Source organism: Canis lupus, chromosome 27 (assembly GCF_003254725.2).
Source record: "Canis lupus dingo isolate Sandy chromosome 27, ASM325472v2, whole genome shotgun sequence".
Classification (NCBI taxonomy): Eukaryota; Metazoa; Chordata; class Mammalia; order Carnivora; family Canidae; genus Canis; species Canis lupus.
The window spans coordinates 6,777,132-6,801,521 of NC_064269.1; the positions used below are offsets into that span (position 1 = coordinate 6,777,132).

Consider the following 24,390-nt stretch of genomic DNA (forward strand, 5'->3'; position numbering starts at 1 on the left):
GCGCCCTCCTTCCTGCCCCCCGCGCAAGGCCCCGGCGCGGAGCCCCCCTGGCCCTCCCCCGCTGCCTCTTTCTACCACTTTCCCTGCTCCCTCCCAAGTCTTTCCGTCCACGGTCTAGGGCTCGCGGCCTGCGCCTCTGCAAACACCCCCCGCCCCTCCGATCCGGGCAGAACTCCGAGGGGAGGGGCCGGAGGCCCCCCTTCCCGCCTGCGGTCGGAGGGGGCAGCGCCGCAGCCCCGGGCCGGGGGGAGGACGGCAGCCGGCTCCGCGCCCCGCCCGATCAGGCCACTCAGCACACTAGGGGTGGGGGGCGGGGGCCGGGAAGCAGGGCTGGCGGAGAGGGGGGTCCGGCCCGGGCAGGTGCGGGCTCCGGCTGGGCCCCGGCCGGCTCCGGGGGCGGGGTCTCAGGTTACAGCCCCGCGGGGGGCCGGGGGCGGCCCGCGGTTTGGGCGAGTTCGCCAGTCTCGAGAGGGGCCGGGCGCATATAACGGGCTCCGCGGAGGCGAGAAGACGCAGAGCGCTGCTGGGCTGCCGGGTCTCCTGCCTCCTCCTCCTGCTCCAAAGGCCTCCTGCATGAGGGCGCGGTAGAGACCCGGACCCGCGCCGAGCTCCTGCCGCCTCGCCGCCAGGCCCCGCGGTGAGCCATGATCCGCCTCGGGGCTCCCCAGACGCTGGTGCTGCTGACGCTGCTCGTCGCCGCTGTCCTTCGGTGTCACGGCCAGGATGTCCGTAAGTCGCCCCACGCCACCTCGCTGTGTCCGCGCCCCCCTGTGCCGTCCCGCCGCGCCCTCCCCCGCGCCGTCTCCGGCTCTGGAGCGCGGCGGGTCCGGGCTGGAGTTGGCCGCCGGGGTCACGGCGCGCCGGGCCTGGGGCGCAAGATGCGCAGGAGCTCACCTGGCGGCGCTGCGCGAGTTAGGGCGCCCGGCCCGAGCGTCCTCCTGTGCGGCTCGCAGGTGGAGGCGTCGGCCGCTCTCCACGGCGCGCAGGAATCTGAAACCCGCGCAGTGTCGGGTGGAGAGGTTTGCGCGCAGCTGTGAGCGCGCTGCTTTCCGCCAGCGTGGAGAAGCAGGCAGGCGCACACGCACGCACCTCGCCGCCCCGAAGCGCCGGCGCGGCCCCTCGGCCTTAGGAGCAGGTGGGACGCGCCCTAGCGAGGGCGCGAGGAAGCGCCGAAGGGTTGACCTCGCAGTCTCGTCCAGGGGTTGGTGGCTGGAGGGTTCAAAGGGGGAGTCAGACAAAGGAGACGCTCTGAAACCGGGGCTGAAATCCGAGGCCACAAAGAGGCTTCGCAGCCGCGCTCTGAGACCCCGGCGCGTCTCGCAGCTTCCTCCCCTCCCCGCTGGCTCTGGGGCGAGGTGCGGCCCCCAGTCTCAGCTCGGCTTTCGTCCTGCCTCTTAACGGGTCCAGCAACTGCCCGGAGGAGAGGCCATCTGAAAGGCGATAACATTCCAACCAGACCGTGCTTTTCAGACGCCCCAGAAAATAGCGCCCCCTCCCCGCGGTCTTCCTCTCCAAATCCCGGAGGTACTACAATGAGTTACTCTTCTAAGTTTCTGGAACTCGCCGAGCCAGGCTGCAGGCTGAGTGTGTGCGTGTGTGTGCGCGCGCGCAGGGGAGGGGGGCACAGATGGCCAATTGCTGTAACAATTTCAACTGGATATAGTTAGGGATGACAGTTTTACAGTCTAGTCCAGAGGCGGTTCGGATCGCACCTCTCCATCGCCTCCCTTGGTAAAGTCCCACCGTCTGGGATTATATTCAGGACAAACGAAGCCTGGAAAGTGTATTAGGTAGAGAGGCTTCTTCTTCTTCTTCTTTTTTTTTTTTTTTTTTCCCCACGTGTTTGGGCATGTTTCCGATGGCTGGGATTCCAGCCCCGTCTTTGTATGTTACAGATTGTAAATCAATCGCGGGGGGAAACTTTTCGTGGGGGGCGGAGGATGAGAGGGGAAATCAAAATCCCTCTGCCCACCAGGCTCTGTTTGGTCTCTCCCGCCACCAGGCAGTCTCCAGAGACGGCTTGGAAGGCCCTGGGCCCAGGAGGACTTTCCGTTCCTCAGCGCGGCTGACCCAGGCGGGGGCAGGGCGGGGGCAGGGCGGGGGCAGGGCGGGGGCAGGGCGGGGGCAGGACTGGGGCCGCCGGCGCAGCCGCAGGGAGTCCGGGGCAGGAGATCCTGGCCGGGTCGTCCAGCTCCGCGCTCCGCTGGCGGCGCGCTCCCGGGCACTTGTTGGAACACGGTGCGTCTCTAAGTGATCCCCAGGCTCGGACTGACCATATTTTTGTCTTCGCTCTGCCTGTGCATCCCCACACAGCTGTCTTCCTAACTGACCTCTGCTTAGTGCACGGTGAAATGAGCTAAGTGACTTTAAGATCACCCCCCAATTCTGCATCTGGCATTAGAGGCACTCACTTAAGGGGCAGAGCGCTCTCACCGCCGCAGCTTTGCGGGGAGCGAGCGAATTCCAGGGCTTCTGGGGCCCAGATCTTCCAGTCGCTCCTCCTTCTCCCCAGGGGTGGGGGGTGGGGGGAATGCGTCGGGGCGGTTGACTTTGCTCCCCGGCGCATCCCAGCCCCGTGACCCCCTTACCCGAGGGGTCAGGGGACCCAGAGAAGCGGCGTGGGGGGGTGGGGTGGGGAAGGCACCGTCTGCGTGGACGTCAGGAATGTCAGAAACCTAGAGCGGGGGCACGCCCCTCCTCCCCATCCGTCCACGAGTTCGAGAAACTTATGGGAGGCGCTGTCTTTGACCTACATCTGCATTTCACAGCCCTGGCCTCCAAAAGTGCCCCTCGGCTGCGGGGAGAGACCTCAATCCTCCTTTGTGAGGCTTGTTTGCGTTGGGAGATTGGCAGCGATGGCTTCCAGATGGGGCTGAAATGCTGCCCGTATTTATTTAAACGGGTTCCTTGCGGAGACCCGTGAATCGGGCTCTGTGTGCGCTCGAGAAAAGCCCCATTCATGAGCGGCGAGGTCCGGCGGGCGCCCCCGGACCCCCCGACCCCCTCTCCACAATGCCCCCCTGTGCCCGCCCGCCGCCACCTCCCGGGCTCCAGCCCTGCGCAGCGCGGCGGCGGAGCAAAAACAGTTCCCCGAAAGAGGTAACTTTTTAATTGGCCTGCGACAAAGGAGCACTTTATGCGGCGCGGCGGGAACCACGGGAACCGGATCGGGCGCGCCGGGATGCTATCGGCGGCCGCCGCGAGCAGCAATTATGGTGGCGCTGGGCTCCTCCGTCCACACCTAGGGGATCCGGTTACGGGGCTGGCTCCTTTCTGGGCCAGTCATTTAATCCTACTGCTCACCCTCCCGGTGTCCGTGGGCGAGCCGCGGCCCGAGCGGCCGCCAGGAGAGTCCCCCCGCGCCTCCCACCGCCCGCGCCCCGGCCCCGCCCCCGCGCATCCCGGGCCGCCCCTCCCCGGGAAATCCGAGCCGCAGGCCGGTGCACCCCCTGCTCCCAGCATTTTCTTTTCTTTTTTTCTTTTTCTTTTTTTTTTTTTTTTCCACTCGGAGCCCTGTTGGGTGAGATCGGGCCTTTCCTGAGTCCGGATGGGAGACCATTAACCTCTCCGCCTTCCCCTTCCCCGCCGCCTGCTTTCTACAGCTGCAGCCCAGCCCTGGGAGACGCAGGGTGCGCCCTGCGATCCCCCGACCCTCGCCCGGATCATCTCGCCTAAAGGCCGGAGCGGGTTTCTCCCGGTGGCAAAGAAAAAAAAAAAAAAAAAAAAAAAGATTTATCTTCCGATTTTCAGAGTCTCCTTCCAGAGCCGCAGGCAGGCCCATTTCTCTCTCCGCCCACCTGGTTTGTGGCTCTTTCCTATTATTCCTCCCCCGCAGCTGCCACTGCTTTGGAGATTTTGATGAGAAAAACAGCGCTGGGCGCTCCCTGGCACGTGGTGCGGCTCCTCGGCCCTTGGCGCTCCCGGGAGCGCTCTTGTCAGCACAGGTTTCGTCTGCAGGGTGAATTCCAGACGGCAGGGCGCTGGTGCAGAGGGGCGAGTCCGTGCCGCTCCGCGCCGGGGCTGCATTCTTGCAGGAGGCCCGGACTGGCTCATCTTAGCCCTGGCCAGGCCTTCGACGCCCCCTGCGCCCTCCCCGCCCCCCCACATTGAGGTGTTGCCTTCTGATGAAGTTAGGGTCGCTCCAGGGAGGGCTATGGCTAGAGGTCAGCAGCGGGGGGGGGGGGGGGGGCTGGAGGTCAGCACGAGGGTGGGGGGGGTGGGGGGGGTAGGGGGCCTTGGTCCTTCTGCCTCCCAAGGTATTTTGTTAGCCTGCTTGGGTCCCAAGTGTATTGTCTGAATCGGCCTATCCTCCTCCTGGAATTGAATTAGAATCCTGATTTTTTTTAAAAAAGATTTTATTTATTTATGCATGAGTGACACAGAGAGAGGCAGAGACACAGGCAGAGGGAGAAGCAGGCTCCCTGCGGGGGTTGGGGGGGGGATGCGGGACTCGATCCCAGGACCCCGGGATCACTCCCTGAGCCAAAAGCAGATGCTCAGCCACTGAGCCACCCAGGTGCCCCTAGAATCCTGATTCTAATATGATTTAAATAACTGGATATGGTCCTCATTCTGACAGCCCCTCCTTTCACCACCAACCCTGCCCCATAGATCTGCTTTTGGAGGCTGGCTGTTCCTGTGGGGGTGGGTGGGGGTCTTCTCCAGTTTCCCCTGTCCTCATCTTTAAAGTCCCTGAGTTCCCGTTCAGGGTTTCACCCCCAGCTCCCCGTGCAGCTCACCTCTGCCCCCTCAGGCTTCTCCCAGGCTAGATGCCGGTAGCACCCCGTCACCTTCATGGCTGGGTCCTGGTTTCCACGGGCCAACAGACAGCATAGCGCAAGGTGCACAATAAATACGCCTTGAATTTATTCAAGAAGATCGAATGATGGCTTAGAAAAATAATGTTCAAGTTCTCTATGTTTGGGTGGCCAGAGCCCGCATTCTTCGACATTTGAATGATGTCAAGTTGACTGCAACCTCTTTCTCTTTTTCTCTTCTGGCCCCCGACCCCCTCCTTCCCTTTGCTCTCTGCTTCCCCTGCCCTGCCCTTGGTGCAGAGAAGGCTGGCAGCTGTGTGCAGGACGGGCAGAGGTATAATGATAAGGATGTGTGGAAGCCCGAGCCCTGCCGAATCTGTGTCTGTGACACTGGGACTGTCCTCTGCGACGACATAATCTGTGAAGACATGAAAGACTGCCTCAGCCCCGAGACCCCCTTCGGAGAGTGCTGTCCCATCTGCTCAACTGACCTCGCCACTGCCAGTGGTCGTAATTTATTTATTTCCTGTTCCACATAAATAAATTACTTGCAGGTGCAGCAAATGCCCTCCCATGGATGCTGGTCATCTCTGCGAAACAGAGGGACTGGTTATCCATGGGACCCCAGCAGCTGAGGCTGAAAGGAAGGGCCACGTCTTGCTTGCAGGTTGAAATTGAATGAGCCTGAGACACTAGCGGGGGCGGTCCTCACCTAAAACCTCCCAAAAAATACACTTCCAAGATATGGAAGGACAGATGTGATTCCACAAAAGTATCCTCTCTGGAATCGTCTCCGCAAATCCCTAGAGCCGCAAGGGAGATGCCCTGGTCCGTGGGCCAAACCACAGATAGAGTCCTCTCACCCGCAGCTAGAAGACCACTAAGTATCCACTGAATATGTGGTCTTCAGTGGGGAGAGTCTCCGCCGGCTTGTAGGGAGACAGAAGACAGGCTCCCTCTTTGAACTATGGGACAGTGGTGGCAGTTTTCTTTTGTTTTTACCTCTCTTGGAATTAACTGCCAATTAAGAAGCAAGTTAATAAGGGAAGGAGGAGCCGGGCTCTGGGAGGCGGGCGGGGCTGGAGCCCTGCAGGCCTGAGCCCTGGTGGGTTTATTTGCTCCCAGCCAGAACCAGTGCTGCGGGCCCACCTGGGCCTACGTGACCCATCCCCAGCACTTGGACACAGGCCCCATCTCCCTATGGGGGGGAAGGAGGGGGAGGCACATGGCCAGGCCCCTCCGGTGGTCCTCACCCTCCCCTTCCCATCCAATGGGGAAGCAAGTTGACCTGGAAGCAAGGAGTTGCCCTTCCTTAACACTTCCCCAACACTGGCGAGCTGCCTTTGTGGTTCGGATTTTCGGATCATTTCTGAGGCCTGTGTGGAGGGAAGTGTTGATTGCCTCACTACTGTGCTGCTACAAGGGGGAAGGGGTCACTGATTTGGGATGGCCCTGGCTGCAATGCCCTCTGTAACTCCTATGCCCTGCTGTGTTTTTGTGCTTGCTTCGAGGAGACCCAGCTTGAACGTAAGACCCTTCTGACTCCCTAACTTCCTCAGGGAGGGCTCGGGCCGCGGGCAGGGCTTCCTACCCTATGAGGAGGGAAGAGGCTCGGACCCTCTGCCAGCTTCTGTGCTTCCTTTCTTGGTGCTAATTAGATCTTGAGCTCCTGGTTTTCTCTTCACACGCCCCGCTCCATTCTTTTGCATGCTGGCTGCTTTTTCAATAACCGAGTCTGGGTCGGCTCTGTGCCTCAAGGGACCTCAGCAACCCCGGGACCCCGGTGACCCTAACATCCCAGCAGGACAGGAAGCTGCCTCCTTCCTGGGTTGTGTCCTAGTCTTTGTGTAATTCATTCAAGAGCGTGGGAGTGACAAGCACTTGTTCTTCGTCCTTCTCCATCTCACAAATTTTTCATTCTTCTCTATTTTTCCACTTGCAGGGCAACCAGGACCAAAGGTAAGGACTTTCTCTCTTTTTTCTTTCTTTTGTTTTTTTGCTTTTTTCAGAAGCAATGTTATGCTCACCCAGCCCGTGGTTTTTAGGCAGCAGTGGAGGGCTGTTTTAGGGGGCACCTCAATGCTCGGGCTGCAGGGCAGGCTTTTGTGCTTGGGGCTTGGTGGGCTTGCATGGATCGATCCTCAGACTGTGTCATGTTTCAGGGACAGAAAGGAGAACCCGGAGACATCAAGGATGTAAGTACAAATTACTCGCAACAGGGGTTGGGTCTCAACTGGGTCAGCATCTTGGGCTACCTCTAACATGCCCTCCTGTGGGTGTCTCTTTCTTTGTCTCACAGATCGTAGGACCCAAAGGACCTCCTGGGCCTCAGGTAAGAAAGGGAGAAATCCCTTCCACCATCCCTTCCTCAAGTTACCGATCTGCAGGCCCCCCCGGGCCATGCCGTCATCTCAACATTTTCTTTGCCTTCAGGGACCTGCAGGTGAACAAGGACCCAGAGGTGATCGTGGTGACAAAGGTGAAAAAGTGAGTTGAGAAATGCTCCCTGACCCACGTGGGCTGCCCAGGTCCCCTGAGTGTCTCGCCCTCCACTCATCGCCGCCCCACCATGTGCTCGACCACCTCCTCAGGGGCAGCCCGTGGACGGGTGGTTCTTGAGTAGGCCTTGCTTCATGTGCGTGTCCTGTTCTCTTTCTGCCAAGGGCGCCCCTGGACCTCGTGGCAGAGATGGAGAGCCTGGGACCCCTGGAAATCCTGGCCCCCCTGGTCCTCCTGGCCCCCCTGGCCCCCCTGGCCTTGGTGGAGTAAGTATCCTTATGTCCCCTTCCTTCAGGCTGTCCCTCCAGAATGTGGCTTCTAAATTGCTACTCACACTCACCTGGCTGGCTCCCAGGGCTGCCAGCAGTGTGTACACAGCCTGTCCATGGGCTTTTCCCTGAGCCTGTAATTTAGTGGAATCACATATTAGGCTTGAGACTGTGGTGCTAAGGGCTGGCTTTTTTCACTCACGGGGCTTCTGCAAAGAAAGTCTTCAGTTACCTGGCTCCCAGGCGTCTGTCCTGTGTGCGGTTGATTCCTGGGCGTGGGTGTGGGGGCTGAGGGATGGGATGACTGGGCACTTGTAGTTCCCTGGAAGAAGAGTGACCACTGTCCTTGGAAGACATTTAAACCTGGTCCTTGCCAGGTACATTCCAAGCAACCATTCATTCTCATGAAAGAGCCCCACTGAGCAAAGGTGTGTGGTTAAAGTCAGTTTTGGAATCCAGCCAGCCAACAGATTACATTATTGTCCAGTTTTTGCAGGTTTGCCCTTTTGATGTTTGCTATGTTTTAAGTACGTAGGTGGCTTGCAGACTCTTACTCTTTCCCTTGCTGAAATATCTTAGGGCTGTTGATTTTAGTCTCTTGCTGGGCATCGAATTCCTGGGAATTAAAAAAAAAAAACTTTAAAAGCGATATTTTAGTTATACTTCTCAGTGTATATTGAATGTATATATTGTGTATATACTTCTCAATGTATAGTGAACAATGTATTAATATTGTAGAATTTAAAAAATAATTCCATAAAATGAAATGCAGGTAACTGATGACCTGCGCCTCCGAAGAGCACTTTATCTTCCAGGGAAGTGATGCCACTGGCATCTAATAACACATTTCCAGAACGATTTTTCAGGAATCATTGGCAAGTCTGTTCAATGCTAGGTTAGTCTCCAACACTTAGAGTTTATCTAAAATGGAGCTGTCGTCGTTTTTTCTTTCTATCCCAATTTATAGCTTACCTTGTTGAGAGGGAACAATCTGGGGCCTCACAAGCTCCTAATGTTGTTGGGTTGATTTGCAGAACTTTGCTGCCCAGATGGCTGGAGGATTTGATGAGAAGGCTGGTGGCGCCCAGATGGGGGTGATGCAAGGGCCAATGGTAAGAAAAGACATCAGGTTTTTTTTTGTTTGTTTGTTTGTTTTTTTGTTGTTTTTTTTTTTTTTTTTTTTTTTTTTTTTTTGCAGCCAGAGTGGTGGGAGGTGGCCCTACGCAGAGCAAGGGAATCTGACAACCTCACTTTATAGATAATTGCTTAGAGCAGCTCTTCTCCAGAGGTTATGTAACCTCCCATGTGGTTAGCCCAAAGCATTTGGTTTTTAATGGTGACGGATGCCAGTTCTAATGATGCGCTGGAGTGACCAAGAAGAATGAGGATGGAGAGACACATCTAGGCTGAGCTGTTGGAAGGCCGGTCGCTATTGCTCTTGGAATGAGAACTGAAGAATGCAGACAGCAGCCACCGTCCTCCAGCGCCCACAGGACTTCCAGCAGGAAATCTCAGCCCTGCAGCTCCGACTTGGCACATGCTAAATGAAACTCAGACTTTAGTAAACATGGCTGTGGGCCAGGAGAAAGCAGGGCCAGCTTCTCCATCCAAACGGTGCCTATAAATAAATAGATTGTTGCGTGGGGAGTGGGAAATGAGAGGGAGCAGCCACCGTAGGGCCCCTGCCCACAGAGTAACTTTTTGTCCTTTGTCTGGGCTGTTGGCTGGGAGGAGGTGGCGCTCTGGAGGCCGCTGGCGAAGCATTTCCAGTAACCCTCCTCCTCTCCTGTTCCAATGCAGGGCCCCATGGGACCTCGAGGACCTCCAGGCCCTGCTGGTGCTCCCGTGAGTACTGGGTCTTTCCTCTCCCTGGCAGGGCGGATGCTCTCAAGCTCTTGCATGTCAGTTTGTGGAGTCAATTAACCTGGTGTCCTCGTGTTGCTTTTTTAGGGACCTCAAGGATTTCAAGGCAACCCTGGGGAACCTGGGGAACCCGGCGTCTCTGTGAGTACTGGCACGGGCCCCGCCCTCCTCCTAGGGAGTGATGTACCACTCAGACCCCAAGACTGCCCAGAGCTTCCCCAGTGCAGGGCCCAGAGGTGCCACTTCTTAGCTCTGTGGGATCCCTGACAGAGGACCCCGGGTGGCAAGGACCACCAGGAACTCTGTCACCACCGTCCCCTTTCTGGCTCACCCCTGGCCTGTGTTGCCTGCTGCCCTCTGGTATCATCGGCTCTGCACTCTTGCTTTCTCAGCACAAAGTGGGCTTCCCCTCCACCCCCACCCCCACCTCTCTTCCTTATGAGAGAACTTAGATTCCAAAGGCTACAGTCCCGAAGTCTTGTCCACTGATTAGGTATCGTTCCCCCCTCCAACCATCTCTTACTCTCTCCCTTCATTTGTAGGGTCCCATGGGTCCCCGTGGTCCTCCTGGCCCCCCTGGAAAACCTGGTGATGATGTGAGTATACCTGAGTAGCGGAATGAGTGGCTGCCTCCTCGGAGGGAGGGCTTGGAGAGGCTGTGTACTGGGGCAGGGGTGCAGAAGCGCCCTCAGATTGGCCCAGGGTGGGGGTGTCCTCTGGTCCACCAGAGCCTCAGACCCTGTCTACATTCCCACTTGCAACCTAGCTTACGAGTGTCCGGGGACTGCCTTGGAGCCATCGGGAAGGGAAATAATTAAAACATCATTAGCTCCAGGAAGGGAAATTGAGAGACGGGAGAAGGGCGAGGGAAAACACAGGGGGACCATGGTAGGGAGGGGACAACAGAGGAGACACTCAGCAGCCCGACATTATCTTAATTGTAAATGAGTTAGGAAAAGTGGAGCAAGGCCTGGGCGGGGATGTCTGCAAAGGATGCAAACGAAGGGAAGAGACAAGAGTTGGCTCTCAGCTGCTCTTGGGAATCACATTGGCCCGTTAGAAGTCTCTGGGCATAGGGCAGCGCTAGCCCAGTCTGCAGAGCCCAGGACGGGAGAGAGCAGAGTCCCCGGGAGGCCGCAGGCTGGTCGGTGGCCCGTGTCACATGCAGCTGTCTGAAAGGACACATAGTGACCTGGGAAAAGCATTGAAAGTCTGGAATCCGAAGGAGGTGAGGGAGATGAGTAAGCAGGTGGGCCACAGGCACAGCGGACCGCGGAGAGGCGATCCGGATCTGGAGTGCGCCAACTGCGCTAACTTGTCTCCTGGGGAAGCTGAAGTACATCTCTCTCCTTGCAGGGCGAAGCTGGAAAGCCTGGGAAATCTGGTGAAAGAGGCCCTCCTGGCCCTCAGGTAAAGTCCTCCCACCCCTTTCCCAGCCTCAGACCTTGTTCTGAGTCTCCCTCCTTTGCAGCTGAGGCCTCACGCCCAGTGCGTCCAGTTCAGTGGGCTCACTTCTAAAATGGGAACTCCAACAGCCCCTACCTGCATCAGGCCTTCGTGCTGATGTTTAGGATCCTGACACAGCCCCCTCCCCGCCCAGCCCCGTGGTGGCTGAGCTGCTGTCGTTTTCACCCATTTTGGATAAGACGGGGCGATCACAGGAAGGGGGGCTCTGGGAGCTCCTGCTAGAGCTGCCCCAGTGCTGGGCTTCTGACCACTCGGCTGGCCTGAGGGAGCTGGCTCTGGAGGTTCTCCAGCAAAGCAGGGCAGCCTCTACTTCACCCTCTGCTCTGGGCCTTGACCGTCTCCTCTTTGGACCACAGGGTGCTCGCGGCTTCCCGGGAACCCCAGGCCTTCCTGGCGTCAAGGGTCACAGAGTAAGTATCGCAGACAAGGGTTTTGGAAGGAAAGACTTATCCAGGGGGGAGAAAAAAAGCATGTGGGAGCATGAATCCCCTTATTAGGGTTCATCCCAGAAGTGTGATGGAACGTGTTCTCTCATCCCCTAGGGCTACCCAGGTCTAGATGGTGCTAAGGGAGAAGCCGGTGCTCCAGGTGTGAAGGTAAGGACCAAGGAACACATGGGGGTGGGGACAGAGGGAGACGATGAGGAGCCTTTCCCTCTGGTCAAGGAGATGCTCTTGAGTCAGTGGAGTGAGGATGTGAGGACAACTTTGGTTGGGAAGACCCAGTCCTACACCCTGATGGAAGAACAGCAGGCCGGGAGAGCTCAGGGAATGGTGCCTTGCAGAACCCAAGTGTGGGGTCTCGGTGCTAGCTGAGTTGACCAGAGCTTTCAGGTTCTTCCTTGGGAGTTTTCCAGGTGGGGTGGCAGTGGGGTCCCGCTCACTGACCCTATGCATCTGTTTCCCAGGGAGAGAGCGGTTCACCGGGTGAGAATGGTTCTCCAGGCCCAATGGTGAGTATGGACAGCCTCCCCTGGGAGGGCCTCCAGACACTCCTCAGACATCTCCTAAAGCCTAGCAGATGGCTCCGCTATAAATGCCCTGCTCCCTTTGTGCAAGGTAGATCATCAGCTTTGTAGATCTGATGATTACGATCGGATCAAAAAGGTGAATCTATTGAATAGATGATGTGGTCAAGTTTCACCAACATTTCCTTGAAATAGCCCTGTGAGCACACTTAAGGTGTGCTTCAGTTTTTACAAATTCCGTTTTTTCTTGATATTTTGGGGAGTTCATCTGTTGCATGAAGCAAGATGCACCCATGACAAGGTTCCCAGCAGGAACCACAGGGGCATCTGTGTGTTCGGCCTGGGCAGGAAGGCCTTTGATGTGATTTGGGGAGTCCTAGATGAGTCGGGAAGGCCGGATCGGGGGCATCCACACCTTTGCCTCCTGGGCGCGTGCATGCTCCCCACTCTGGTGTCTGGGAAGGACTTGCAGAGTGTCATTGAGCCAACTCATGCTTGTGTCCTCCTGCCGTGTTCCAGGGTCCCCGCGGCCTGCCCGGAGAGAGAGGACGGACCGGTCCTGCTGGTGCTGCGGTGAGTAATGACAAGGCCAAAGCCACCATTTGGCCAGCACTCTGGAGGTTGCTTTCATATAGGGCTTGATCCTCCCGACAACCCCCATGAGGTGTAGAGGGTGTTGTCATCCTGGGAGGATTGATCATGTCTCAAAGCGCCAGGCTGAGCCTGCACAGTTGAAGGGCAGGGGTGAGCTGTGGCAGGGTGGTTGGTTGGTGAGGGCGGGATTTTCTCTTAAGGAGTCTGCATTACTCAGGTACTCCCCTTCCCAGCCCCCCGCCCACTCCTAGTCAATCCAGTTTGAATTTATGGACAGCCTTCAGATGGCTACAGTGCTGGGCTACATTTTGACCTTTCTGGTTGTTGAGATGATGCTCTAGGGAAAGTGTAACAGTCTCAACTCATGGGGCCTTCATACTTGATGTCACTGGTGCTGGCAATAGGGTGACATTCATGGCCACTATGCCACAGGCACTTTCTAGGGTCAGTCAATACCTTCTGTGCTTTGACTCATCTTCCCTCAAATCCTGTAAGATAGATTCTACTGTTCTCCCTACTTTATTATTATTTTTTAATAAGATTTTATTTGAGAGAGCGAGCAGGAGCACAAGCAGAGGGAGAAGCAGGCTCCCTGCTGAACAAGGAGCCCAATGCAGGGTTCGATCCCAGGACTCTGAGATCATGACCTGAGCCGAAGGCAGACGCTTAACCAACTGAGCCACCCGGGCGCCCCTATTCTCTCCATTTTAGAGAAGAAGGAACTGAGGCCTAGAAAGTTTAAATCGCTTCAGACAGTGCTGGGCAGCCTCAGACTCTGGTGGCCTCTTGTTGGTGTGGGAAGGGCACGGCGTGGGGCGTGGGGATCGGTAGGGGATTTGCAGCCAGAGGAGTGTGCAGGTGTTTAGCTCTGATCCCTGAGAGGCAGAGCCCTTGCAGGCGCTCGCTCAGGCGAGTGATGTGATGAAAGCTGCGTTTAAGAGAGATTATGCTTTCCGTTGAGCTCATGCCCCAGCCACCCAAGCTCCGCGGCCCCTCCTCACGCGTCCTTGTGAGGCCGGCCTGAGTAAATCAGCTTCGCTCCCCGCGCTCTTCTCCAGATAATGTATCTGTCTGGCGGACGTTTCCCTCAAAAGCAGATCGGTGAGATATAACAGGCAGCCTTGACCCCTGTTTGTCAGCCGGAGCTGCTGAAGTGCCTTGTCCCAGAGTCACTCTGTGTGAGGGGATTAGAGAGTGCTGGGGCTGCCAAGAAACACCACTATTTCTGCAGAATCTTCGGCCCTGGCTTGTGGTTTATTGGCCAGGCCTGAAGCCACGCGGGTGGCGCCCCGTGCGGGGCGAAGATGAGCTGCATCCCTGCTCATCCTCCTTCCTGGGCACAGCAGGCCCTGCTTCTTGCTCCTCCTTGCTGGTTCCTGTCCCCACAGTAGTCTGGCTGGCAGGCTGTGCGCAGGATTTGGCAAAGAAAGTTGACAACGTCACAGAAGTTCCCAGTGCGGGCCTGCTGTCAAGGCTGGGCCTGGGACCCGGCTGGGTTGGGCTCTGCTGGCCGTGGTCACGCGCCCCCTTGGGCCAGGCTGTGCCCTCTCCCGGCCGTACTGCAGGGAGAGCCACGGATGCCAGCCCAGGCCTGCAGCTTCCCTTTGCTCACGCTGGGCCCCAGGCCTCTCCTCCGGCCTAGTCCTGGAGGGAGGGTGCTCCAGGGTTGCCCGAAGCAGCCAGCCTGGCTCAGAAGGGGGGTCTGGCCAATGCCGAGGCTTTACGTGCCCTCTGACATTTTCTTTTCTGTCAAGTCTCCTCTTGCTTTCATGTTTAATGCCAATGTGGAGCGTCTCCATCAGGAGAAATGGGCCATAGCCAGGAAGAAGATGTCTTTTTTAAAACGTGAGCTCCCCCTAAAGTATCCTTCTTCAGCACCCCAGAGAAAGCAGAGGCAGGGGCAGGCAGGCAGGGAAAGGTCACTTTCTCGGCTGTTCTGGTCCCCTGCCAAGGACCAGGGGCCAAGCCCTGCTCTGCGTGGTCTGATGGCTCCTGGAGTTTGGGTAAAAGTTCCCTAGGCCCAGAGGGGCTTTGAGAGAGAAACTGGGGAGTGCTTACCTCAAACCTGTGGGGAAAAAAACCCTCAAAACTAGTCCTAAGGGTGTCTGTGTGGCGCAGTCGGTTAAGCATCTAACTCTTGGTTTTGGCTCAGGTCCTGATCTCATGGACAGTGAGATCGAGCCCCACGTCGGGCTCCACGCTGAGCGGAGAATCTGCTCCAGGATGCTCTCTCTTCTGCTCCTCCCCGCACTCACGTGCCGTCTCTCTCAAATAAACCTTTACCAAAAACAAAACAAAACAAAAAACACCCAAAAAACTAGTCTGAGAGAGAAAGAATTGGCAGCCTTGTCTTACTGTGTAAAGGACTCTCAGGGGCGTGAGCTCAGATGTGGTCCTCAGGCTGTGCCCAGTGTCCTGTCCCCATCACAGGCTGCTTCCAAGGCCAGTGGCAGACATCCTGGGGCTCCCTTAGGAACAGGTGGTCTTGAGTGGCTGGGAAGGGGGTGGAGCCCAGAGACATCCCGGGGTTAACCAGGGGGAGGCCTTAACCAAGCCTTAGCTAAGGAGGTCAACCAAGCCCTGAAAGTGTCTCTCCTAGTGCGGGGCAGGAATTGAGTTAGGTTTGCTGCTCGGCTTCCATTTCTCTTCGGCCCAGTTCACCGAGTCTTTAAATGATAACCTGGCCTTGCAGTTGGGGTTATTTGGGGTCTGAAGGAAAGTTTCCAAAATGACGGAGTGGCGAGGAGATCACCAAGCTTTGTTTACAAGGAGAACATGCCCACTGCGCCCCAGCACCCCTCCTTGCGGCCACCATGGAGGGTTCCCGGCTGCTCCTGCCCGGGGTGCTGGCCTGCACCCGCACCCGCACCCGGCCAGCCTGCCTCTCGTCCCCGGGGCCCGGCGCTGCCCGAGTTCCCCGTGGGGTGGGGGTGGACCGTGGACAGGGGAGGGCCTGGCCTCGCGGGGCCTCTCACCACGCTGCTTCCCTCTCCCCACTCACAGGGCGCCCGGGGGAACGATGGCCAACCAGGCCCCGCGGGCCCTCCGGTAAGTGCCCTTCACCGCCTGGGCTTGGCCTACCTGAGTCCCGGGGGAGCGGGCAGGTGCCTTCCGTGGCCCCACCGCAGTGCTGGGCCTTGGGGGGGGGGGGGTGGAGGGAGGATGGGGAGGAGGATGGGGAGGAGGGGGAGGGGGAGGAGTGCTTTCTCCCTATTACCCTCTTACGTTGATTACAAGCTTTGAAATGATGCTTCATTTTGCTCAGCCACTCTTTTAGCATTTTTTTTCTTTTTTTTTCTTTCTTTCTTTTTTTTTTTCCGAGGAGGGATAGCCAGGGAGGTCAAAGAGTCCCCTGCTTCTCAGCACGTATATAGTCGGATACTTGCTTTGCTTTGGGAAGCCAGGCTCGGGACACTGGCAGTGGGGACAGTTTTCATCCAGGGGCTTCGGGCTACAGGGGACGCAGAGCGAGATCAGTACGACGTGGGGAGGAGTGTGAGGTGTGGGGTGGCTCCCTCTGGGGGTGGAGAAGTCCCACCCAGAAACAGCATTCCCCTCCCCCCTCCTCCCTCCCTCCCAGGGTCCTGTAGGTCCTGCCGGCGGTCCTGGCTTCCCTGGTGCTCCCGGCGCCAAGGTACGTGCCCTGTCCCCTTTTCCCGTGACCCTGCTGCCCTTGCTGACTGCCACCGCCCCCCCACGGTGCCCCCTCCCTTCTTCAGAGTGTCTCCCACCCCCGCCCACCGCTGCTTTCCGTGGGGGCAAGGAAGGGCCAGGCCTTTCAGGGCCACCAGCTGGAAGGGAAAGTACGAGGGCATGAGGAAGAGCTTCAGACTTGGGGAGGCAGGAAGAGATGGGGGACACGGCTGAGATCTGGGAGGGAGCAGGAGACCAGGGCCGGGAGGGGAGGGAAGCAGGCAAAGCTCAGCAAACTAGACCCAGAGGCAGCCGGAGGAGGTGGGGTGGGCAGGAGATGGCTCCAAGCCCCCCCCGGCCCCCCCCAGGCTTGGCGCCCCCCAGCCCCGTTAGCGAGGATGAATGGGGGCCAGCGGGAGGCCGCCGGTCAGGGAAAGGCCCGGCCCCAGGGATGCGCTGCACGCGTTCTCGGGAATTCGGCCCCAGATGAATGCGGCCTCCATGTGGTCACTGGCATCAGGTTGCCTTTCCCCTCCTGGGGTTTCCATGGCAACCAGACAGTGTCTGAGGCCCCGGGAGCTGGGTGAAGGGGACCCATTGTGACGAGGGACAGCGGAAGGTGAGGGGGCCTGACCTTTAGAAAGAATAATTACAGAAGTGAACCGAGAACGTTGGGAGGAGGAAGCTGAGGAGGCTCGGCCCTGCCTGCAGGTCCGCGGGCCTCGGGGTGCCCTGGAAAGGGGGGGAAGCCGAGGCGTCCTGGGGCTTGTGGGCGCTGCCAGAGGCGAGAACTGAGCCCCAGAGCCCCCGGGTGGAGTGGGGTGCTTGTCCCAGCTTGCTTCGGCCCCTGCCGGCCCCCCCTCCAGCAGGCCCAGGCCAGAGCCGCTGCAGAGTGGAGCGGGGCCTGCAGCCCAGACGTCGCAGGGCCCCCACTTCCTCAGTGCAAGAACCCCGCGGCAGGGGGGGTGCCGGAGAGGGCAGGACCCCGCACCGGCCTTCCTGAGGGTGGCCGCACCTACAAGTGCACCTGGCCTGGGGCGTGGGGGACGTGGGGGGCACAGAGAGTGGAAGGCAGGGCCGGGGTGGGGCCCAGGGGGCCCAACAGCTGCCCCCGAACTGCTGCTGGCCTGTGAGAGGTCTGTGCCCCCAACCTGTCATCTTCTTGTTCCATCCCTGTCTGTCTCTACCCAGGGGGAAGCTGGCCCCACTGGCGCCCGAGGTCCCGAAGGCGCTCAAGGTCCTCGCGGCGAGCCTGGCACTCCTGGGTCCCCCGGGCCGGCTGGTGCCTCTGTAAGTGGTCTCTGGTGCTCTTGACTCTGTTTACCTCTGAGAGGAGTGGGGCCCCTGTCAGAGCTCCACTCACCAGACCCTTATTTTGGCCCAATGCTTGCATGCCCATCTCTAGGGCCATCTGTAGGGTCTCTCTACAGCACCCCCATCCCCCCCCACCGCAACCCGCAACGGGACCCTGTCTGGAACTGAAAACCGCTGGTCTAGCCCCTGGATCTGCAGCGGGGCGGGCTGGGAGGTGCCTGGGGTTTCTTTGCTGCTTATTTTGTAATGACACCCTCTCCCTTTTCCAGGGTAACCCCGGAACTGATGGAATTCCTGGAGCTAAAGGATCTGCTGTGAGTGTTGCCCGGGGACTGGGCTCCTGTGGGGAGGGGAGTCCCTCCTGGCCACCTCTCCTGATGCCCCCTCTTCTACTCACACTGACAGGGCGCTCCTGGCATCGCTGGCGCCCCCGGCTTCCCGGGGCCCCGTGGTCCACCTGGCCCTCAAGGTGCAACTGGTCCTCTGGGCCCGAAAGGTCAGACGGTAAGGTTCAGAGTGAACCCCAAGTCCCACCGGTACCCCTGGAGTCAAACCCCGCCGTCCCCCCTTCCTGTGCTCACACTGTGTCCTTTGTGGGGGATGGTGGCGGGGATGGGGGGAGCCTTTAAGGGTGTCTGGAGGTGGGGGCAGGGTCCGTGGAGAGGACCCCATGTGAGAACCCGCCTCTCTCTCTCCCCAAGGGCGAACCTGGAATTGCTGGCTTCAAAGGCGAACAAGGCCCCAAGGGCGAGCCCGTGAGTATCTTCCTGCAGCTCTTGCCCCCCCCCCCCCATCCTCTGCAGCCCCATCCCCGGATCCGGGACCTCCCAGGTTGTGGCCGGAGGAGGGGACCCTCCAGGTCGAGCTCCCATGTTTGGTTTGAGCCACGTGAACAGTTTCCACTTTCCACCGTCCCTCTGCCCACTGGGCCCCTGTTCCCCCGGGCTGATCCTTTGCGGCCCCGCTTGCCCCCACCCCAGGTCCCCCAGCACCCCCAGCCCTGAAACAGCAGCGGAGGCCGCTCCCTCGGCCCACCGGCCGGTGACTGGCTCCGCGGCGGTGCCGGGTCACCGCTCACCCGGTTTCTCTTTCCTCCTGATTCTCAGGGCCCTGCTGGCCCCCAAGGAGCCCCCGGTCCTGCTGGTGAAGAAGGCAAACGAGGTGCCCGTGGAGAGCCTGGTGGCGCTGGGCCCGTTGGTCCCCCCGGAGAAAGGGTAGGTGGGCTGGGAGGCCCCACTTTCTGAGGGGTGTGACCTGGATGTGGAAGCAGAGTCTTTGCAGCTGTGTCCTGGCCAAGTCCCGTGGCCTGAGCGTCAGTCCTCTCCCCCACTCACTGCCGGTGGCGAGGGGGGGTGCAGGGAGCCCATCTTATTTCTGCCGCCACCCCCAGGATGGCATGAGACGGTCTGAGCTCCCCCGTGGGACAGGCCCTAGCGGTTAACCCCTCGGAGTCTTGCGGGCTGTCGCTCCTGCCCCCCAGGAGCTGTGGCTGGGGGGTTGGTGCGATGGAGCTCCCGAGGCCGCCGAGGCTCCCTGTGTGGTTGGGTCGGGGCCAATCTGACTCGCCACCTGTCCTCCTCCCACGTCCTTCTAGGGGGCTCCTGGCAACCGCGGTTTCCCAGGTCAGGATGGTCTGGCAGGTCCAAAGGTGAGTGGGGGGGGGAAGGGGCTGGGGTCCCTGCATTGCTGGTCAGACGGCCGCCTGCTGACTCCCTGCCTCCCCCCGTGTAGGGAGCCCCCGGAGAGCGTGGGCCCAGCGGCCTTGCTGGTCCCAAGGGAGCTAATGGGGACCCTGGCCGTCCCGGAGAGCCTGGCCTTCCTGGAGCCCGGGTAAGTAGCCGAGCTGCTTTCGCGCCTGACCTCCACTGAGCAAGTCCTCGTGCCCTTCCCCGGCTGGCCCCCCAGCCTTGTGCTGCCAGGATTGGGAAGACCTGGGGCCTCCCCTGATACCCATCTTCTCTCTCTCCTGATCAAAGGGTCTCACTGGTCGCCCTGGCGATGCTGGTCCTCAAGGCAAAGTCGGTCCTTCTGTAAGTCTACCGTCTGGGGTTGGGAGGATAACCCCGGGAAGGCAGGTAGTAAGGGAGACGGGGGTCTGGGGAGGGGCAGCCTGTGAATTTTGAGACTTGAGAAGGGGGCAGATGGTAGTTACCGGGCCAGGTGCGGAGCCCTGAAAATGCCAACCTCTGCGCCTTCGGGCCTTTCCTTGGAGGGAGACAGAGCCTGGGTGCGTTTTGAGGAGCAACACTTCTCATTCGAGCAGTGCCCTGTTGCTGACTGGGCCGCATGCGCGGCGTGGGCCGCTGGCCCAGACCTCGGTCAACCCCCCACGCCCGGGGTCTGGCTGTTGCCTCGCCCTGTGCTGCCCACGCAGTAGGCACTCAGCGGGTGGATGACTGTGGGTTGAGTGTCTACACTCTGAGACTGATGTCCTCTCTTTCAGGGAGCCCCTGGTGAAGATGGTCGCCCCGGACCTCCAGGTCCTCAGGGCGCTCGTGGGCAGCCTGGTGTCATGGGTTTCCCTGGTCCCAAAGGTGCCAACGTAAGTAACAGCCGGCCCTTCCACTTCCTTCCACATGGTGCCCCTCCCCCCTCGCCCCCTGGAGAGAGGACTGGCTCCGAGTAGAGTTAACCCACAGGCAGTCATGAACACGATCCCTGGTGCCGTGGGCAGCGTGGGCCTGTGTGACCCGGGGAAACGCGGGGCACCTCAGCCATGACATTATTCCATCACACGCCTGAGCGTGAGACAGGGTGCCGACGCTGGGCTTGGGCTTTTGCCCATGGCCCCCAGCCCCACTCTCCCCTGCTCTACCCCCTCCCACCGACACCCTCCCCTCATGGTCCTGCACTCTTTCCTCCAGGGCGAGCCTGGCAAGGCTGGTGAGAAGGGACTTCCCGGTGCTCCTGGTCTGAGAGTAAGTACCCCGCCTCGTGTGCACATGCATTGGTGCTGGCTGGACACCTGCAAGGGGAGACACCTCCCGGGGCATGCTCCTGGGGCCCCTCGTCGTGGGTTCCTGTGGCTGAGCCCATGCTGCTCCGGGAGCCCCCACACAGAGACTTCTAGTTGCTGTTGGTCAGCAGCCCGGGGCTGGGGAGGACTCCCACCTGAGAAAGACTGGGGAAAGGAGGGGCCCAGGGGAAGTAGGGGTAGAAATGGAATTCAGGTTGGGGGATCATGGACCACCAAGTGTGACTGCTGGGCACTGGGGCCTGCAGACCGAAGAACACGTGTCATGACACCACCCTTGTCTCCCCCCTCTAGGGTCTTCCAGGCAAAGATGGTGAGACTGGTGCTGCAGGACCCCCCGGACCTGCTGTAAGTAGCTGCCTGGCCCCCTCGAGGTGGTCCTGTGGGCTTGGGGGTGGCGGAGTGGCGGTGACGGATGAGGAGCCATGGATCCGGATCCCTCTGGGGCACCGGACCCACTCTCAGCCAAGGCAGTGTGGACCCCACCCCCGTTTCAGGGGTGCAGGTCACTGGGGGGAGAACAGCAGGGGAAGCACGCAGGCACATCTTTCTTGGGCAGTGCCAGAATGTGTCTGGCCCGCCCTCCTGCTGCCACCGAGGTCCCCTCCCGCTGAGGCTCTCAGATTCTCTGGAACAATGGCTCAGGCCACCTTTGTTTCCCTCTGCAGGGACCTGCCGGTGAACGAGGCGAGCAGGGTGCTCCTGGGCCATCTGGGTTCCAGGTAGGTGGCTGGACAGGGCCCTCTCTACAATTCTGTGTCCAGGGCTCTGTGGGCCGCAGCAGGCCCCTGGAGGGGGGAGGGCGCCCCCCTCCTGAGGGGAACAGGGGAACGAGGCCTCCCTGCAGTCCTGCCTCTTGTCCCGGCCTGGGCCTCCCTGGAGGGCTGGGGCAGTGAACTCACTCCTTTGCTAATGGATATCACTTTGCCTTCTAGGGACTTCCTGGCCCTCCGGGTCCCCCAGGCGAAGGTGGAAAACCAGGTGACCAGGTGAGTATGGGGCTCTTTGCAGGTGCAAAGTGTTTAGATGGGAAGATCCCTTCCGATGCCCCGGAGGTGAGGGCAGGAAGGCACAGGGCCCCCATGATGTGTCACTGGGAATGCCTGGGGCCACACCCCAGCTCCCCCCAGGGTACAGTGTGAGCTCAGCCTCTCAGGGGAGGGACGATCAGCCCTGGCTGGCCGTCTCACCTGTCCCTCTTTGTCCTCCAGGGTGTCCCTGGTGAAGCGGGAGCCCCCGGCCTCGTGGGTCCCAGGGTGAGTATCGGTCATTCTGCTGCCCCCTCCCTGCGAGCCTCTGCCAGGGCCCCCCCGCGGCACTCTGCTGTCCTGCTCCCTGCTCCTCCCTGCACCCCTGCCCCAGGTCTCTTGCTTCATGGCTCCTGGTGTCTGCCACAGGGTGAACGAGGCTTCCCAGGCGAACGTGGCTCTCCCGGCGCCCAGGGCCTCCAGGGGCCCCGTGGCCTCCCCGGCACTCCTGGCACAGACGGTCCCAAAGTAAGTGAGGCTGGCGGGTTGTCCGGGCCACCTGCTGGGGCAGAAGGAGGAAGGGGAGGGGCTGGGAGGGCAGAGGAGGAAGGGAAGGAAAGGGGACCTGGGCGCTGGGGTCCTGGGCAGGTGCTGCCCACCACAGACCCCCTTCCCCCTCCTCCTGCAGGGCGCATCTGGCCCGGCTGGCCCCCCTGGGGCTCAGGGCCCTCCAGGTCTGCAGGGGATGCCCGGTGAGAGGGGCGCGGCTGGCATCGCCGGGCCCAAAGGAGACAGGGTGAGTACCAGGTTGAGCTCCCCCAAAGTCGCAGGTCCCTGCCCACACCCCATCTCCCCATGGCCCGTGAGTGGGGAGGTCCCTAGTTAACCCTCTTGAGGAACCTGGAGATCCCTCGGGCATGCTCTGTTTGCCTTGTAGTGACACCCTCCCCCCACTTCCCTCCCTCCCACTCCTCTCGCTCACCCTGACCCACCCTGAACCCGGAGCAGATCCTGCTGGGTGGGGGGCTGAGCTCTGCTGGGAGTCTCGGCGAGGGGGAGGCTGAGCTGGAGAACCCTGCTGAGGTGGCCCTTCTTCTCCATCCCACAGGGAGACGTTGGTGAGAAAGGCCCCGAGGGAGCCCCTGGAAAGGACGGAGGACGAGTAAGTGAATGCTGGTCGCAGGTGCCATGGGGACCCCGGGGGGACAGAAGGGCAGCGTGTGAGTGCACCCCTGGTCCTGTCTCAGTTGTACAGATCTGGGGACTCTCCTGACAAGACTGGGGCCACGGGGTGAGGGGGAGTTCTGGGGGCTGTGGGAGCGTAGGCAGGGTCCCCGGACTCCCTGCTGGGCTCCAAGTCCCTGGTCAACTCTTCTGTCACCCTCACCTTTGCCTGCTTTCTCCCTAGGGCCTGACTGGTCCCATTGGCCCCCCTGGCCCCGCTGGCGCCAATGGTGAGAAGGTGAGTGCCTCTCTCTGGCTGGCCTCCCCCATCAGCCTCCTCATCTCCTACCAAGGACTGCTTTCTCGCCCCCTCCTGCCCACTAGGGGGCTGCAGGGACTGAGGGGTGGGAGTCTTCTTAAAAGCAGAGTCATAGGCTGTGGGCCCTGTTCAGTGGAGCCATGGGGGGAGGGGGGGTGGCCAGGGAGGCCCCAGGATGGGGGCTGGGGGGTGCCTGAAGCAACAAGAGAAAATGGACCATCCATTGTGAGGCTTCCTGGATGCACTTCGCTCTGAAGAGCCCCACTCCGACCCCCAACCCTTCTCCGTGACTCTCGTCCCCTTCCCCACCTTAGGGAGAAGTTGGACCTCCTGGTCCTGCAGGAACCGCTGGTGCTCGTGGCGCCCCGGTGAGTATCTGCCCCTGAACCTGGCCCTGTCCCCAGGGCCCTGGGAGCCAGAGAAGTGGCCCTGCCTCACAGCCTGGCTCTTTGGGGCTGGAGGTGGGGGAGAGAGGAGAAAGGGAGGGAGAGGGCTTGTCATCCCCATGATGTGGTCATGGTGGAGGGCCTTCAGGTCACCAGACCCTCTGACCAAGGGAGGCCTTCTGACTTGGGTCTCTTGTCACTAGGACAAGGTGTCCTCCCTCTGGGGTTATAGTGTCGGGCGGGGAGGGGCAGGGAGGTGCGGGGCCAGCCCAGAGGGCTCTGGTGTAGGAGGGGACAGAGGCAGGCAGGCACGAGGCCTGAGCTCTCCGGGCCCCTTCTCTCACAGGGTGAACGTGGAGAGACTGGACCCCCTGGGCCCGCTGGATTCGCAGGTCCTCCCGTGAGTGTCCCCGACCACCCTCCTTCCCACCCCTCTGCTCAGGCCTGTGGGGGAGGGAGGGACAGAATGTAAAGAAGATGGAAGTGGCCTCTTTCTCTCCTTGCACACCCACACTGACCTCACGATCCCATCTGAGGGCAGCGTTCCGGGCCAGGGTGGACACAGGCTCGCTCACTCATTCACCCCGGACCACCCACTCACCCAGACCCCCTGGCCCTTTTGGAAGAACCCTGAGTATTCGGCTTGCCTCTCACTCCCCTTTCTCCTTGGGACAGGGTGCTGATGGCCAGCCGGGTGCCAAAGGCGAGCAAGGAGAGGCCGGCCAGAAAGGCGATGCTGGTGCCCCAGGTCCTCAGGGCCCCTCTGGAGCTCCTGGGCCTCAGGTGGGTAGCAGTGAGCTCCCCCAGTAACTGTTTTCATGGGGCAGGGGTGTCTGGGTGCAGGGTGAGGGGCCCGGGGCGAGGCCAAGGCTGGCCAGGGGTGTAGCCCCTCCTGAGTTTCACCTGGGACCTACCGGAGCCTGCCACTGCCCCAGACAGAGGGAGAGGCTGTGGGGAGGAATCTGTACTCCGGGATAAAGGTTCAAAAATAGCAAATTGGATTTCATTGTCTTGGGGTAGGGTGTGGGTGCCAGAGACAGACACAGGGTGAGGGTTGAGGACAAATAGCCCGGGACAAAGCAGCCAGGCTCCTGGGGAGGGACTGGGGAGCCCTTGGCCGGGCTCTGCAGATGCCTGATGGGCTTTCCTCCCTGAGGTCTCCTAGAACATGAGTGTATCGTGGCGGGGGTGGCAGGCCCATCTGTGACGGCTTCCT

The 24,390-nt window shown here is 60.2% G+C and overlaps 1 protein-coding gene and 1 long non-coding RNA gene across 3 annotated transcripts in view; one reads left to right on the plus strand and one right to left on the minus strand.

The window, feature by feature from the left end:
• Positions 1–479: 479 nt before the first annotated feature.
• COL2A1 (collagen type II alpha 1 chain) overlaps positions 480–24,390 on the plus strand; it is a 30,668-nt gene continuing 6,757 nt past the window's right edge. The window contains exons 1-39 of one of the 2 annotated variants that reach the window (XM_025477408.3): positions 480–729; positions 5,058–5,264; positions 6,700–6,716; positions 6,920–6,952; positions 7,057–7,089; positions 7,191–7,244; positions 7,421–7,522; positions 8,560–8,637; positions 9,326–9,370; positions 9,476–9,529; positions 9,931–9,984; positions 10,745–10,798; positions 11,212–11,265; positions 11,398–11,451; positions 11,763–11,807; positions 12,342–12,395; positions 15,420–15,464; positions 15,997–16,050; positions 17,241–17,339; positions 17,633–17,677; positions 17,769–17,867; positions 18,065–18,118; positions 18,470–18,577; positions 18,958–19,011; positions 19,095–19,193; positions 19,340–19,393; positions 19,807–19,905; positions 20,228–20,281; positions 20,632–20,685; positions 21,006–21,059; positions 21,273–21,326; positions 21,549–21,593; positions 21,735–21,833; positions 21,994–22,101; positions 22,414–22,467; positions 22,714–22,767; positions 23,103–23,156; positions 23,521–23,574; positions 23,850–23,957. In XM_025477408.3, coding sequence (XP_025333193.1) covers positions 645–729; positions 5,058–5,264; positions 6,700–6,716; positions 6,920–6,952; positions 7,057–7,089; positions 7,191–7,244; positions 7,421–7,522; positions 8,560–8,637; positions 9,326–9,370; positions 9,476–9,529; positions 9,931–9,984; positions 10,745–10,798; positions 11,212–11,265; positions 11,398–11,451; positions 11,763–11,807; positions 12,342–12,395; positions 15,420–15,464; positions 15,997–16,050; positions 17,241–17,339; positions 17,633–17,677; positions 17,769–17,867; positions 18,065–18,118; positions 18,470–18,577; positions 18,958–19,011; positions 19,095–19,193; positions 19,340–19,393; positions 19,807–19,905; positions 20,228–20,281; positions 20,632–20,685; positions 21,006–21,059; positions 21,273–21,326; positions 21,549–21,593; positions 21,735–21,833; positions 21,994–22,101; positions 22,414–22,467; positions 22,714–22,767; positions 23,103–23,156; positions 23,521–23,574; positions 23,850–23,957 — 2,625 coding nt within the window. In that variant the 5' untranslated portion in view covers positions 480–644. The remainder of the gene's footprint in view (positions 730–5,057; positions 5,265–6,699; positions 6,717–6,919; positions 6,953–7,056; positions 7,090–7,190; positions 7,245–7,420; positions 7,523–8,559; positions 8,638–9,325; positions 9,371–9,475; positions 9,530–9,930; positions 9,985–10,744; positions 10,799–11,211; positions 11,266–11,397; positions 11,452–11,762; positions 11,808–12,341; positions 12,396–15,419; positions 15,465–15,996; positions 16,051–17,240; positions 17,340–17,632; positions 17,678–17,768; positions 17,868–18,064; positions 18,119–18,469; positions 18,578–18,957; positions 19,012–19,094; positions 19,194–19,339; positions 19,394–19,806; positions 19,906–20,227; positions 20,282–20,631; positions 20,686–21,005; positions 21,060–21,272; positions 21,327–21,548; positions 21,594–21,734; positions 21,834–21,993; positions 22,102–22,413; positions 22,468–22,713; positions 22,768–23,102; positions 23,157–23,520; positions 23,575–23,849; positions 23,958–24,390) is intronic. The other variant, XM_025477409.3, reaches the window with a different exon arrangement.
• Positions 15,735–17,331, minus strand: LOC112678248 (uncharacterized). Its single transcript, XR_003147479.3, has 3 exons — positions 17,201–17,331; positions 16,684–16,781; positions 15,735–15,867 (listed from the first exon to the last, which is right to left on the minus strand). It is a non-coding gene; the product is annotated as an uncharacterized LOC112678248 (long non-coding RNA).